General features: G+C 36.8%; 1 protein-coding gene across 3 annotated transcripts; it reads right to left on the bottom strand.

Moving 5' to 3' along the window:
• Window positions 1-984: 984 nt before the first annotated feature.
• LOC113317805 (protein CHROMATIN REMODELING 20-like) lies at window positions 985-12619 on the bottom strand. Of its 3 annotated transcripts, XR_003344028.1 has the most exons (27): window positions 12341-12619; window positions 11538-11700; window positions 11145-11207; window positions 10963-11058; window positions 10379-10471; window positions 9969-10159; window positions 9592-9841; window positions 9047-9133; window positions 8861-8944; window positions 8096-8647; window positions 7711-8003; window positions 7465-7555; window positions 7161-7364; window positions 6685-6804; window positions 6313-6479; window positions 5182-5323; window positions 4332-4481; window positions 4170-4225; window positions 3779-4076; window positions 3540-3672; window positions 3272-3327; window positions 2897-3123; window positions 2594-2797; window positions 2433-2511; window positions 1935-2188; window positions 1271-1735; window positions 985-1166 (listed from the first exon to the last, which is right to left on the bottom strand). XR_003344028.1 is itself a non-coding variant. In XM_026565932.1 (26 exons), the coding sequence occupies exons 2-26, from the start codon at window positions 11688-11690 to the stop codon at window positions 1348-1350; spliced, it is 4431 nt and encodes a 1476-aa protein (XP_026421717.1). In that variant the 5' UTR covers window positions 11691-11700; window positions 12341-12619; the 3' UTR covers window positions 985-1347. The 3 variants fall into 3 exon arrangements, 2 of the variants coding, with proteins under 2 accessions (XP_026421717.1, XP_026421718.1); XM_026565932.1 differs by having other exon boundaries at window positions 985-1735; XM_026565933.1 differs by having other exon boundaries at window positions 985-1735; window positions 12345-12619.
• Between the last annotated feature and the right edge of the window lie 1281 nt (window positions 12620-13900).

Raw genomic sequence — 13900 nt, 5'->3', positions numbered from 1 at the left:
AAGCACTTTTGTTAGTATTGGACATATGTAATTGGTGGATCTATGTTACAGAAAACTAAAAACATACACCCTGTGTCATTCTTGTTGGTTATTCCAGTATTTTTCATCAGTTTTTCGGTTATGTACTGGTGAATCTATCTCCTAGAACACTACCATACTGCTGATTTGAACCGTCAAAAGCAAAACAAACTATCTTATATGCACGGATATAGTAATAAACTAGGGTTTTTTCGGTACATCATATATGTACTGCTGATTCATACCTTTTTATACTACTTTTTCAACGGATGTGTATGTAGATCTTTTCCCCAACTTCTCAAATCAGGACGTCTAGGTCATCTATTGTGTTCTTTTATCATACATGTAGATAAAGTAGGTTTTTGGTGATTTTCGTATGGTTTTTCTTCATTATTGATTTATGTTTCTATAGTTTCGTATGATTTGGTCGGTAATGCTATCATCGTTTAATGGTGATCTGATTTTTTTGTTTCCTTTGATGATTTGAATAACGAAGAAGGAAGAGAAAAATAAAGAGAGGAAGAACAAAGAACAGGGTTAAAAACGAATGATATTTAGGGACGCGCAGGAAGCCAGGAACACACGTTTGGTCAAAACTAAGAAGGGGTATTTCATCATTTATATGTTTTAATTAAATTAGGACCTCCGCTTAGAAGGACATTATTGTTGGACCCTACTATGAATAAATATATGGGCCTAGGACCTTCCAATAAATTTCCGGAAGTAGGAATCTAAATTCCATTACGAAACTGGTAACGACATAGAGTAACCAATAATTCATCATACTGGTAGTAGAGCTGATGGCAGAACGAACAACTTAATAGATGCATATAACTGCTTTCTCTAAAGCTTTTTTTTTCTTTTTTTTTGTTGTTGTGGTTTTTAATTCTCAAAAGTGTTTTTGGTTCTGATCAAAAAAAAAAGTGTTCTTGGTGAAAGCACAGAACGAACAATTCCAAAAGAGTAAGGATAAGTAGCAGAACCATATATTGCCATCTTCAAAATAAAACCTTAGTTGCAATTCCAGAAAATATTCAAGAACAACAGCTCCAATCAGATTAACAAAAAGAGCTTAATGCAAATTGGAAACCACAATACAGCCTCGTGAGAACTCAGGACAGGAACTCACATTGATCACAAATTTCATTCTGCCAAAAAAAAAATTACTCAAGAGGCTACATTTGCTATAAGAAAATGGGATTATATTTTCTACTCTTTTTCAATGGTTAAAAGGGTATGGAATTTACAATACCTTTCTAAGTATCGTTAAATACAACTTTATGAACATTGGGTGCTTGAATGTTGGGGTATCGTCTTCAATCATGCAACTCACTTTGGGTCTCGGTTGAGGTCCCCCCAGCTAATCTCTTGGCCACATTCCCCACAAACCGTAGCACAATCATCTTTCGTTCCCTGACTTCTTAGTGTAAGCTTGTGTGAAAGAATTGTACATCTACGTGTATTCACATGATTCCTCGAACTTACCCTGGATAGTCCAGAGTTGATTTGATTCACTTGTGCAGCCAGGGCCACAAGTGGAGGAGCAACAGGAGGCTTGCGCTCAACTGTTGAATCATCAATTGGAATTCTCTGAACCTCTTCCCCTTCTATAGTTCTGCGATACGTCTCCCAAGCCAAGTCTTGCTCTTCTTTGGATAGTTTCTCTTCTTCATTTTCTTGCAAAAGTGTCTCATGTTCATGGTAATTGGCTATCCACCTGTCACGAAGCATATACAAAATCAAGCGGGCTCACGAACACTGAAACCAGTATAGCAATGTAAAAACACCAACTGAAATCCTAATTAATTTGGGCTAATCAAGATATGGTCAACCTTTTTTTTTTTTTTTTGAGAAAAAAGATATGGCCAACCCACTTAGACAAAAATTAATATACGAACAGCAGAGAGTGGGCTTACCGCGGATAATGTCTGCTAACTAAACTCTCCATTAACTTGTCAGAAGAAGAGCATCCATTAGAAATCTTCTGCTTTAGTGAACCAGCAGGCTGACTTGTCAAAAACAAATTCCTCGGAATTTGACTCTCTCCCAAAACTGCATCTGAACTTTCTTCGTCGCCAAAATCAAAGAGATGTAACATCTCCTCTCTAGACATAGTTCTATGTACTTGTTGTTTATCCACCACTCTTGCAGCAAGCCCCTCCTTCGTGACCTGTTTACACAATTAACTTTAAGCACAAACTCATAAAATTATTCCCAATATCAGTAATTTACCTTTTAACTAGTAAAGGTTAGTTGAAGTGCAACTCTTAATATAGAGGATAAGAAAACAGATTGACTTGAACCCTGTTCAATACCCTTTAAACTTAACTGGGGGAGCTCCTAGTAAATGAAAGTTAACAAAAGGGAAGTAACAAATATTCATTCTTATGATTGTCAACATCACTATCCGTTACCTGACGTTTATATATCTTTTCTTCCATGGTTCCATGAGCCATCAATCGATAAGCGTACACTGCCTTCCTCTGGCCATACCTGAAAAGAAGTTAATCTTAGATAAAAGAACGAAAAACATCAACTTGTATTCGGAAAAACTAAGGTATTTACTTAATCATACCTCCAAGCCCGAAATATAGCCTGAAGATCATAAGTTGGATTCCAAGAACCATCAACAATAATAACTCGATTAGCAGAATGAAGGTTTATTCCCAACGATCCAGCTCGTGTTGAGATCAAGGTGCATTTTACCCTACTATTTGTAGACTCATTAAACTTCTCTACCAATTTTTGTCTTTCAGAAGCTGGTGTACTTCCATCCAACCTATTTTACATGTTAACAAAAAAATAATCGCATTACTAAGCTTCACTTAGGAGAAAGCAAAATTCTGTAATTAACTGGATAAATGGTCTCTCAACACACCTGTACCAGTCTTTTCCTTGTTTCCAAAATTTTCCTTTTCTTTCTTTTCTTGGTAACTTAGAAAGATAAAACTCAATGAGATCTAGGGTTGTTAGGCTCTGGCTGAAAACTAAAGCCTTGTCACCCTCTTCAGAACTCATAGACAACAAATCAAGTAGCAAAACCATTTTACCACTATAATCGACCTCTTTAAAGTTCTTTTCAGTAAGAAGATTCGTCCACCAACCCTTAGAAAAACACAAAGATTATGCAAATAAAGATGGGAGATACAACAGAATTCTTGATCTGAGTAAAAAAGTAAAACATAAGCTAATATGTTTCGGCAGCAAATTGCAAAATAAAATTATAGAATAGCGCCATATAAGTAGCTCAAACCTCGTTGATATAGCCACTCCCACTCTTTTTGAGATCATTCTTTATCTTCTGCTTCTCTATACAAAACATGAGTATTTACAAATAGTTAATGTAATGAGAAACAGACCATACTGAAGCCTTTATCACCTTCCATATTCAAAATAAAGGTAGGGTGTATCATTAGTTCAAACAAAGACGTAGAAATATCATATATATACTTCAGTTTGCAGAAAGAGAACAGTGTGGAAGGTCATCTAGCATCTATGGAACCATAAAAAAAATTGAATACCTCCAGTTGATACATCATCCTCTATGTTATCATCACTAGAGCTGCCATCCACAACAAAATTTTCCACATTCACTTCACGTCTAGCACTATTTTTTTGTTCGGACATTCGCAATAGCCCAGGATGGTTCCATACCTACATGCATTTACATTAAAAGAAGCCCTAGCAATCAGCTATTCAATGCATGACAAAAAACTGCAACGTATCTGAGGATATCACTTCTCTTGATTAAAATTGGCACCTGAGCTAATGCTTGATATCCCGCAAAAAAGCTCCGAGACTTTTCACCAGAGATTTTGTCATTTGTGAAGCCATGCTCATCAAGAAATTTTTTGTATAATATCCTTTGCAATTGTGAAAGCTTTACTGCTATTACGTATACTGTTTTAGGAGGCAAATCTTTCTTAACCACATTCATGTCCATTCTTTGAACGTAACCTTTAAGTTGTTCATAGAGGATATGTGACCGTTGGTTCATAACTTTTACATCATCAGCTGTGGAGTTAGTATGTTGACCATTTTCAATAGGATTCTGAAACCTGCGTATAAAAACTACACATTCAGAATGAAACGAAGGGAACAAGATGCTGCATTAAAATTTCACACTAACATTAGAAGTAAAGATAGCTTACCGGTTTCTGAACTCTTGGCTGTTGCCAAGGAATCCTTCTCTTACAAAATCAACCATCTGCATGCATAAGATGAAATTAGTGTTCGATTTTCAGAAGACTTCATACGTATAATGAGAGAGGACAAGCATACAGTAACTATAACAAAAATGATTGGCCACTTACACAATAGTATTCCATTAAGTTGTTCTGCAGAGGTGATCCTGTTAGAGCAATTCTTCTCTGGCACTTCACTTGTTTCAATGCTACTGTTATATCAGCATTTCTGTTCTTGATCATATGGGCCTCATCACATACTAATATATCAGGTCCATTCTGACAATAAAAGCTAATCAATAAAAAATGCCGGTAACTTTTAACTGTTTGTGGGACAAGAACAAGAGCAATGGAGTGACACATATACACGTCATTAGATGTGATGCCCACATTTATCTCAAATAAGTATACCAGTAATTTGAGCATACATCTACAACTTTGTCGCATACCAAATTACCAGCTTTTCTTGATTCGAATAATCCATCATACAATACAATTACACAAAAGCAACAAGCCATTATATACAACATTTGTAGTTCTGTCTAAATAAATTACTGAATATAAATCGAATATATGCTACTTTCCAGCAATAAGGTAGTCTACTTTATTGTATTTCTGTCACACGTAATATGTTGAACTGGTTGAAACGTATGGAGTACATTAGTCAACATCTACGAATGATGCGAATAGAAAAATTTTAAGAACACTTGGTCGAGAAACAAGTTCTGGACGCCCTTAAGAACCATTTTAAAAAGAAAGCCTGAAATAAGAAATGTCATTTGACACTTAAAGACCATATCATAGCAGGATGCCTGCCACCAATTGTCAGAGTTGCATGAAGATGTAAAAGAGGAATCCCATGAGCTTTTCAGCTTGACTAAGTTACTTTTAATGATACTTCTCTACTTCAAATAGAAAATGAGGAAACCTAAAGAATTTTAAGTTTCAATATTCAGAGAAATCATAAAAAGAAATGCACCTGTAGGGCATTGCAGTATTCCCTAGCCAGATTCCTGTCCTTTATATTCTTTCCCAGAGACAAGTTACGAAAAGCAGCATAACCAATCAAAAAGATACCTCCCTTATTTCTCCACTTTGTAAGTAAATCTATCCTTCTCTCCCTGGAAAAAAAAAGAAGAAAACGGAAGAACTCAGCACCTTTATATCATCATTAGAGACATGGGAGACTGTGTTTTTTTTTTGTGATATCGGCATGCCACCATTCTGGCTAGATTTGGCAGGTGTAAAAGGAATACCCGTTGTTGATCCCCAGGCACCATCCTTCCTTACAAAGAGAAGTTGAATGAGGAAAAACTCCACGGAATGCACAAACCTCTTAGGGAGTCCCTACTATGGCTAGGATACTAATGGAATTGGAATGAAGAATATCAAAAAAACGCCTATTACAACTATTATATCTAGGCTTTTCTCTTCTTTGGCATATGCTTAGTTTAGCCCTAGCAAACAGGTCTATATATACTCTTCGGCCTTGTCCTCTACTTCGAGAAAGAGGCCCTATCTACCTAAAACGGCGGCTTATGTTGTTCCATACATTAACAAGGTTTGTACTCCATGTTGCCAATTAGTATATCAATAAAACTTTCTATTTTGAACAATTAAATTTCCTATATATTGTCATAATAGCAATGCAGCAAGAGACGCCTCAAACCAGGTTTATATTGTACAAGTCTGATATATAATAAAAAGTATACACGTCAAATATTAACACTCCCTAAATGTTGTAAAAATAACACTTCACATTGGAGACCCATACACATAGAGGAACTTTCAGCTTCTAAAACCCAACATTTTGGAACTTGTGTATTAAAACCAAACATAATCAAAATGACGACCTTAAAAGGGAAATATTATGTAAAACCAAGTAAATGACCCCACTCTCCAACTACTTCAGGAACTTATTAATTCCATAATTTAATCTTTCCATGCATAGAGAAATTGCAATTTCATTCACACTAAACAAGTGGCTAAATTATTCGAACTTCGGAAAAATACATCTTTAAGATGACATACTGCAACAAGAGAGAAACAGCACAACCCAAAAACCAAGATACCAAGAAACAAAAGTTGAAAAGAAGGAAAGTTGTCAAACCTTGGAACTTCCTCTAGCATATAAACACGAAGAGCCTTTAGTTCCTCAGGTTTCCACTTCGTAAACTCATATTTCCAATTGTGTAGCACATTCACAGGAGTGACAATAAGGGCAGTTTTAAGTCCGAGATCTACTTGTCTCATAGCAGTGTATAGAAAAGCTATCACCTGCCCAAAAAAATAATTCTAACTAATCGCAATCATTCTATAAGATTGTACTATGATATAACATATGCCAATATGAACATTGGATGAAAAACATGCAAGAAAAACCAAGCCAAGCCTGATGGATGGCATGATTTCGTGTAAAATTAGGAACCACCATACACACAGTAACTCCAATATCCAACCACGCAAGCTGTAAAAATCTTACCTGAAAAGTTTTACCAAGGCCCATAGTATGAGCTAGTATGCAACCAAGACCTTTGTCCCCGGATTTCACCTTTTTGATAGATTGTATGATATTTTCCCACATGAATCGTATACCTGATACCTGCATTAACCAGGAAAACCAACATGAAAAACATTGAAGAATCTGTACTCGAATAATCCCATTATAAGGATAGGAATTAGTAACGAAATTCATAAAGCACCTAAATTATGCCAATTCATCACACTACACTACAAAAAATGCCGAACATTTTGCTGGAAAACAAATTACAGTATATGCAAAGCTTCCCGTTAAACAACAGTCAACAGAGAATCAGTAGCAGGCAGAAACAAGGAACTCATGTACTCATCAATACACAACAAATATTCCTGTTCTAAACACAAAAAGAAACCCAGACACATCCAAATGACGAGACGATCAAATATCAGGAAAAGCAATATTAGGCTGAATGAACAAACCTGATGGGGCTTTAAATTCGATGAGATACTCAGAGGAATCCTTACAGCTTCCTCGTCTTTTTCCCTCACCACATTTACGATATAACCTTTTATCGCATCACCCAGCACGTCAACAGTAGTACCTTCCACTGCAGTTCCGAGACAACTTTCAGTTTTCTTTATCCATGATTTAGCTTGCAGAGACTTCAGGTGTTCTTGTCGTGCCTACAAATCCAGAAAATGTAACTTGGGAATAAAAAACACAGAAAAAGAGAAGGCCAATCAAAAGATAATGTGTATACAAGCCTATCGCTATCAAATGAACCTTTTCAATAGCAATCTTTCTCTTGGTCTCTTCCCCCAGTTCAGCATCATCAAGGATTCTCCTAATCCTCTTTTTCGGCCTCCTCTTAGCTCTGAAATCAGCAACGAAATATAAACTTTTGCAACTTCAAGGTTCAGAAAACATGTCAAATGAAAATAAATGAAGCGTGCTACTCACGGAACGTGACCCGCCGTCATTGTTTAGTTCGCTAAAATTTTATATATGCAACTGAAAATAACTTAGTACCTTTTCAACCCCTTGGTGGTATCATTTTCTGATTGTCCTGAATCACTATCAGAGCTGGTGCCTGAAAAACCTTCAACGAGAAGGGCCTTCTCACATTCTACAGTTAGCTGCTGCAGCAGAGATGGAGCACAACAACAGCACTGCCAAACAGAGGCTTGTATTTTTAATGAAAAACTTTCACCAAGGTTCCCCTTGATACATGTCGTACAAAATAACAATTTACATGATTTACAACTTATTAACTCATTGGACCTTCCACACCAACCACAATAACATTCACAGCAATCAGGGTCCTGCAAAGAAAATTGCATGAAAAGATGACATAATAGAAGGGATAACTGAAAGAAGAACGACCAAATTAACAGATGGATAACTTGTTGCATACCTTTTCGAGCATCCTCTCTTCCACTATACATCTGCAACTTTCACAAACAATGACCTTCAGAAGTGGGTGTTCACGCACTTCACAGGCTACAACTACTTTGGCACATGCTGTGCAATGAAAAGTTCCATTCGAACTCAGGAAAGGAAGATTAACAACATTTACCACATCGATTTCTTCTTTAACTTGTAATGAGGAAACATATTTATCATCCCTAGCATGCTCTTCATCATCACTATCTATGATCACTGTCCGACTTCTTTTGGAGTCATCATCGGCATCCTCACTTTCATGTGAACGCTTCTCCCCTCTTTGTTCAGAATTCAGAATCCCCAAGGGAGCACCATTAGCAAATAGCTTTTCCTCATTAAACTTGCCAACAGTTTCACCCTTCCCAAGCACGTCAACCTTCAATGAATGAGACGTCTCACCATTGACAGTATCCAATACACCTTCACCATCAAGACCTTGAGAACAATCGATTGAAGGGATGGAGTCATTACACTTGTCCTCCGTGATCAGGTCAGAGGTGTCATCCTCCTGTTTCGTAGCCTCCTGATTCAATTAACAATATATGTAACAGATCATGTAAAGTAGAATTAGTTTGCAAATAGAAAACATCAAGTACTATAAATAGTTGGTACATCATTTACTACATTTGCAAAGCAAAATATGTGGGACCACCAGAAGTATACAGATTAAAGACAGAGAAATTTCGCGGCATAAATTGCAAGGTTTAAAGCCAAAGAGATAACGATTTAACTCAACCTGTTTGCATCTAAATCTTTGTCTTCTTCGTTTTAAATGAAGCTGAAGCTTCAGTTCTACATTTGCATCATCTTCTTCCTTCACCTGTAGAAGAAATTGGTAATGAACTGGAGGGCTAATGTAAAATAACAAAAAGGCAGACAATTACAGGTCCCAGCTTAAGTATTGTTAACAAAGTTGACAAACCTTCCTGAAGTTTTTCTTTTGCTCTTCGGAAAGGGCTATCTCCTCCTTAGCAACTTCATTTGCGTTAACGTCACTTATCTCCTCCACCTGCACATAAGGTTGTTACCCAGAACCTGATCCAGATTACAAATTTTCCAACATCTTCCAAAAGTTAAGCTATGGGTGGAAACATGCAAACTGCACCACTAGAAACAACCATGTATTGCTGCTGATTTCACAGCAGAGCATTGCTATTGCTGTCGGATGCTGTTCTAAGAAAGATAAAGGGTTTACATTTTTATTCAACTCTTAGGCTTCTATCCTTATTCCAGCTATTGTAACCAATATATCAAATACTAACTCATACCAGAGAAGCTTAAGGTATCTTCTACTCTCTACTAGAATGGATGACCATAGGGTCTAAGACATCCTTCATTGTAACTTCAATGGGAAAATAGACAAGTTAATTTCTTTGGAGACAAAGAAATATAAGTCTTCCTAATACTACCTTCTCCAGAGGCATAAGAGACGAATAGACAAATGAATTTAAAATATAATTTGGTTACCTCGTCAACTCCAGGCAACTTCAGCCCTAAGCTGGCAGCTTCCTGCGGAGTACTAGCCAAGTAAACAGAAGCCCAAGGCTTGCTACCAAATGATGTATCAGCCTCTGATAAATTATCAGTTGCGACAAAGTTTTCAAAAGATTCCCAAATTTTTTTTGTATCTTCGGACTCATTATCTACACCATTTTCATCGGTGAGTTTCTTTTCAAGAAAACCACTAGCACCCTCCTCATACATTTTACCATTTTTCCTGATCCACAAAAAAAAAATGGAAAAAAAGGTTACAGTAATTAAATCCAAGTGACAATTGCTAATTGGTTCAAACATCCTTCAGAAAAGGAAAAGAGAGAACATCTAAAGAAGAAACTAAAAAATACCTAATGACAGGTCGCTTAGTATGTAGATACTTTTCAGCGTGTGCAATGGATTCGCTTACTTCACTAGTTACTTGAGAACCTGCCCAGTGTGTCCTTTTCTTCCAAGCTTCTGTCGAGCAACAATCGGGAGCCTGCTTTTCGATCGACTTGTAGAGACTTGGTAAATCAATACCACATCCATCAAGTTGTTCCTGCAGTGAGCACCAAGTACCAAAAATGCATTTCACACCAATCAGCTAGTTGTGTCGATAACTATAATGCAGCAACTCATACTATCAAATTAACTTATTCTGGAGTAAATGGCGTAATTATAAATATCAATCAACAAAACTGGTTCAGCTATTTTTGTGCAGGTTGTGACGGATACATCAGGAACTAAGGTCCGCTCAAGGTGGAGGAATGAAGCTTACCAGCAGCTGGGCACTCTCAGTCTCTAATTCATCTAGCACAGTCTCCCATTCTTCTTTGTAAGTTCTCATTTCATTTGCAACTGCAGCCTCCAACTACGCAAAAGAAACATAGATCAGTTGGAGCACTTATGCCCTGGGTTGCACCAATACCGCCACGGATGTCCGACACAGCGGCGTGTCCGTGTGTCCAGTACGGCAGTTCTAAGAAACTATAATACGGGGACACAGCGGTATACGTTGAAGCGCCGTCAATTTTTAAGATATATATAGAAATGTAAACGAGAAAACCACACAACTGTATTTGTTTTGCACTTGTTTACAATAGCACAAGTGTATTTCTGCTAGCACATGCATGTTTTCGACTATAATTTTCCTTAGAGGTAGGGACCTTTAGTTCTCAGCTGTTTCCTAGTTTATAGTAAGATAGAAGTATTTTAAGTGTGTCCGAGTATGTGTGGCCGTGTCCATACGGGGACACACGGTACGGGGAGCCCCAAGAAGTATTGGTGCAACCCAGCTTATGCCTAATCATGGTCCATGATTAGTAGCTAGGAAGTGAAGAAAGGAAAAAAACAGAAATTAACCTCATCTTGGTTTAGATCCACTGCCAACTCAGCTCTCACTTCATGCTCGACTTGCGCAAGAGACTCCTTTTCCAGTGATTCTTGAGCCTCTGCCGCCTAAAAATCGGGATGATAAAAAAAGCCACGAGAAACCCAGAGAAGAAAAACAAGTCGAGATAGAATCAGGTGGAGGAGAACTGTACCTTACTCTCAACTTCCAAAAGCTCGGCAATTAGCTCTTCTACTTCAGCATCTGTCAGGGGTGCCTGTATGAAGACATGATGTTCAAAATCAGCTCATATAAATAGCGACAAAAGGAAGGGAGAAAAAAAACTTGCATGAACTTCTAAAAACGCTTCAACACTGTTTTGACCTTGATAACCAAAACAAACTCAAAAATGATCTTGACGAAGAAGATATGTCAAATTGAAAACACTCAATTATTAACAGATGAAAAAAAAGGACATGCATAAGCTTTTCTTAGTTAAACTAAGAAAAACATTCCAAGTAAAATTTTACAAGACTTTTTGAGGAGTATCTTTTTTCACATATATACACAACATTGCATCTAATTCAGTATAAATAAATAGGTTCACCTCAGGGCTTGATCCATCATCATGTCCAGATACCGATGGCTCCCCATCTTCTGAATCATCAATGAATGAATCCCCTGACCCAGAATCACTTGAGGCATCATCTATTTCCTCTTGTTGTCCATCAGTGTTATTCATATCCACCATCTCATTCATGCAATATGTCCTATAAGCCATCCCCATAACACAAACAGAAACATATAAGTAAACTGGTTAAGGTAACTAAAAATCTCTCACCATCATGAAGAACTACACCGCCAACAAACAAACAAAGAAACGGTGAGCATCATTTGCTGCATCTATCTCATTACATAGACGAGAATAAGAGGTAAATATTCCCATTGTTCAAACTAATACCACGAATCCATAATTGTATGCTTTGTCAAGGATCAACAACATGTGTTTAAAAATGCATCACTGACTTGCTGATTGAAATTCGTAAAATAGGTAATGGTGCGAAGTCTTGCATCTATCTATCATGTGACAAAACCCTTAGTATCAGAAACGCAGTGCGCATAGTTTCTAGTATGGAGAATTGATGTTTTTATCGTGGTGACAAATAACGGGAAAATAAAGGAAATAAAACTTTCAAATGAATTACGTTGAATAAAAATAACATGAGATTGGTCGTAAGTGCCATTTCAAGAACGTTTCAATCAGCAATTCTGCTTCTAAAGCTTAGGGCATCTTTTAGAAAAACACAAAAAACCTAATAAGATATTAAAAAAAAAAATTGACCCAAACTTTATGAACAGTTAAACCAGAGAATGAACAGCCAAACTAACGAAATCAAGTAAATTACATACTTACAACTAGCAATCGAAATAACTCAATCTCTTTAGAAATGATCCATAAAACTTTTACTTCAGTAAAACGAGAAGTTTTTAGTTTTTGATCGGTAGCAAGTAATGAAATTTATGTGGATATGCTAACTAGATAGATGAATTTGGGGAAGGAGAAGAGTGTAATGACGAAATCAAAATGAAGATCCCCAAATTTGAAGTGTGAAGCGCGGGATATTATCTGTTAGAATTGTAGGGTTTTGAAAGGTGCCGTGAGTTAGAGAGGAATTTGAAAGGGGATAAGCAAACACCACACGAATTATTAAAAAAAGTCGCGGGTTTTTAGTTTTCGTTCTGGGTAATTGGGACGCCGGAAACAACTCATACGGCAGGGCCACGGGAGTGTTTTTGAGCACTTGGTACCCCATGCCGGTCCAACCCGGCCCATCCGGTTTTTCCGGCAGTTGGTGCATAATATGTGCAATGATACTGCACAATGCACTAGGAATTGCTCGAAGACCAGTAGGATAGGATAATTTCGAGCTTTACCCGCCACTCTACCCGTTTATTGGCGTTTAAGAAAATCTTCACCCGCCACCCTACCCGCCAAATAGTGGATAGGGTAGGATACAGTTAAAAAACTGGCGGGTAGGGTAGGGTTGGCGGGTATGGATAGGGTATGTGCACCCCTAAATGCACATGAGTATAATAATTGGAAAATTTCTTGTTTGGTCTTAAGCCCATAAGGTTATTTATAGTAGGGTCCAACCGGATTTTACTCTTATCCTAGGGTCCAAAATTCTTTGAAAACATGAAAATGACTAATATACCCTATTGTTTAAATACGTGTGAAATAACATACTACTACCAAATCGGGATTTTATTTATCTGGAGGTCCAAATTTAATTAAAACATATAAAAGACCACAAATTTGAGTACATATCTGCTACACTGTTTACAAATTCGAGTACATATCTGTCATACTGCTTACAAATTTGAGTACATATCTGCTAAACTGCTTACAAATCTGAGTACATATCTGTTATACTACTTGCAAATATGGGTATACATCTGCCGCACTGCTTATACATAGAGTATGTATCCGTTGGACATATTGAACCTGTAAATGTGACCAGAATATAACATTATTAAAACACAGCAACAAAACTAGCATATATTTCAGTATTTCGCATACGTACTCATGGATCGAACCAAAATAAAGTGGCAAATCTATGAATAAAACAGAATAAAAGGAAGTTTTTATCAGTACGACATATACGTACTGTTGATTCATAAACTAAAAACTCAATTGCATGTCAAGAAGTGATGAATCCATAAAATATAACCAAATCAAAGCACATATTTAAGTATTCCATATATGTACTCCTGGATCAAACCAAAAAAAATAAGAGATACCCTATAGATTCATAGTAAACACAAAAAGAAAACAGTACGTCATATATGTACTGATAGTTGATACACAAAAGAAAACTGAAAAACAAAGCAAAAACCATAAAAATATCAGATCTACTAATGAAATAAAAATAAAACATGATTTTTTATTTAAATCTGAACTTGTTTCAT

This window comes from Papaver somniferum, chromosome 10 (assembly GCF_003573695.1).
Source record: "Papaver somniferum cultivar HN1 chromosome 10, ASM357369v1, whole genome shotgun sequence".
NCBI classification, from domain to species: Eukaryota; Viridiplantae; Streptophyta; class Magnoliopsida; order Ranunculales; family Papaveraceae; genus Papaver; species Papaver somniferum.
Note: the sequence above shows the minus strand (reverse complement) of the source record. Positions and strands in the feature narration are given on the sequence as shown.

Excerpts from the sequence above, each read along its gene's own strand:
- LOC113317805 (XM_026565932.1), bottom strand. The coding sequence starts at position 11,690 with ATGAATGAGATGGTGGATATGAATAACACTGATGGACAACAAGAGGAA. Across the intron at positions 9,842-9,968 it reads ACTAAGCGACCTGTCATTAG|GAAAAATGGTAAAATGTATG; the intron begins GTATTTTTTAGT and ends TTTGTGGATCAG. Across the intron at positions 4,077-4,169 it reads AGCCAAGAGTTCAGAAACCG|GTTTCAGAATCCTATTGAAA; the intron begins GTAAGCTATCTT and ends TTTTATACGCAG.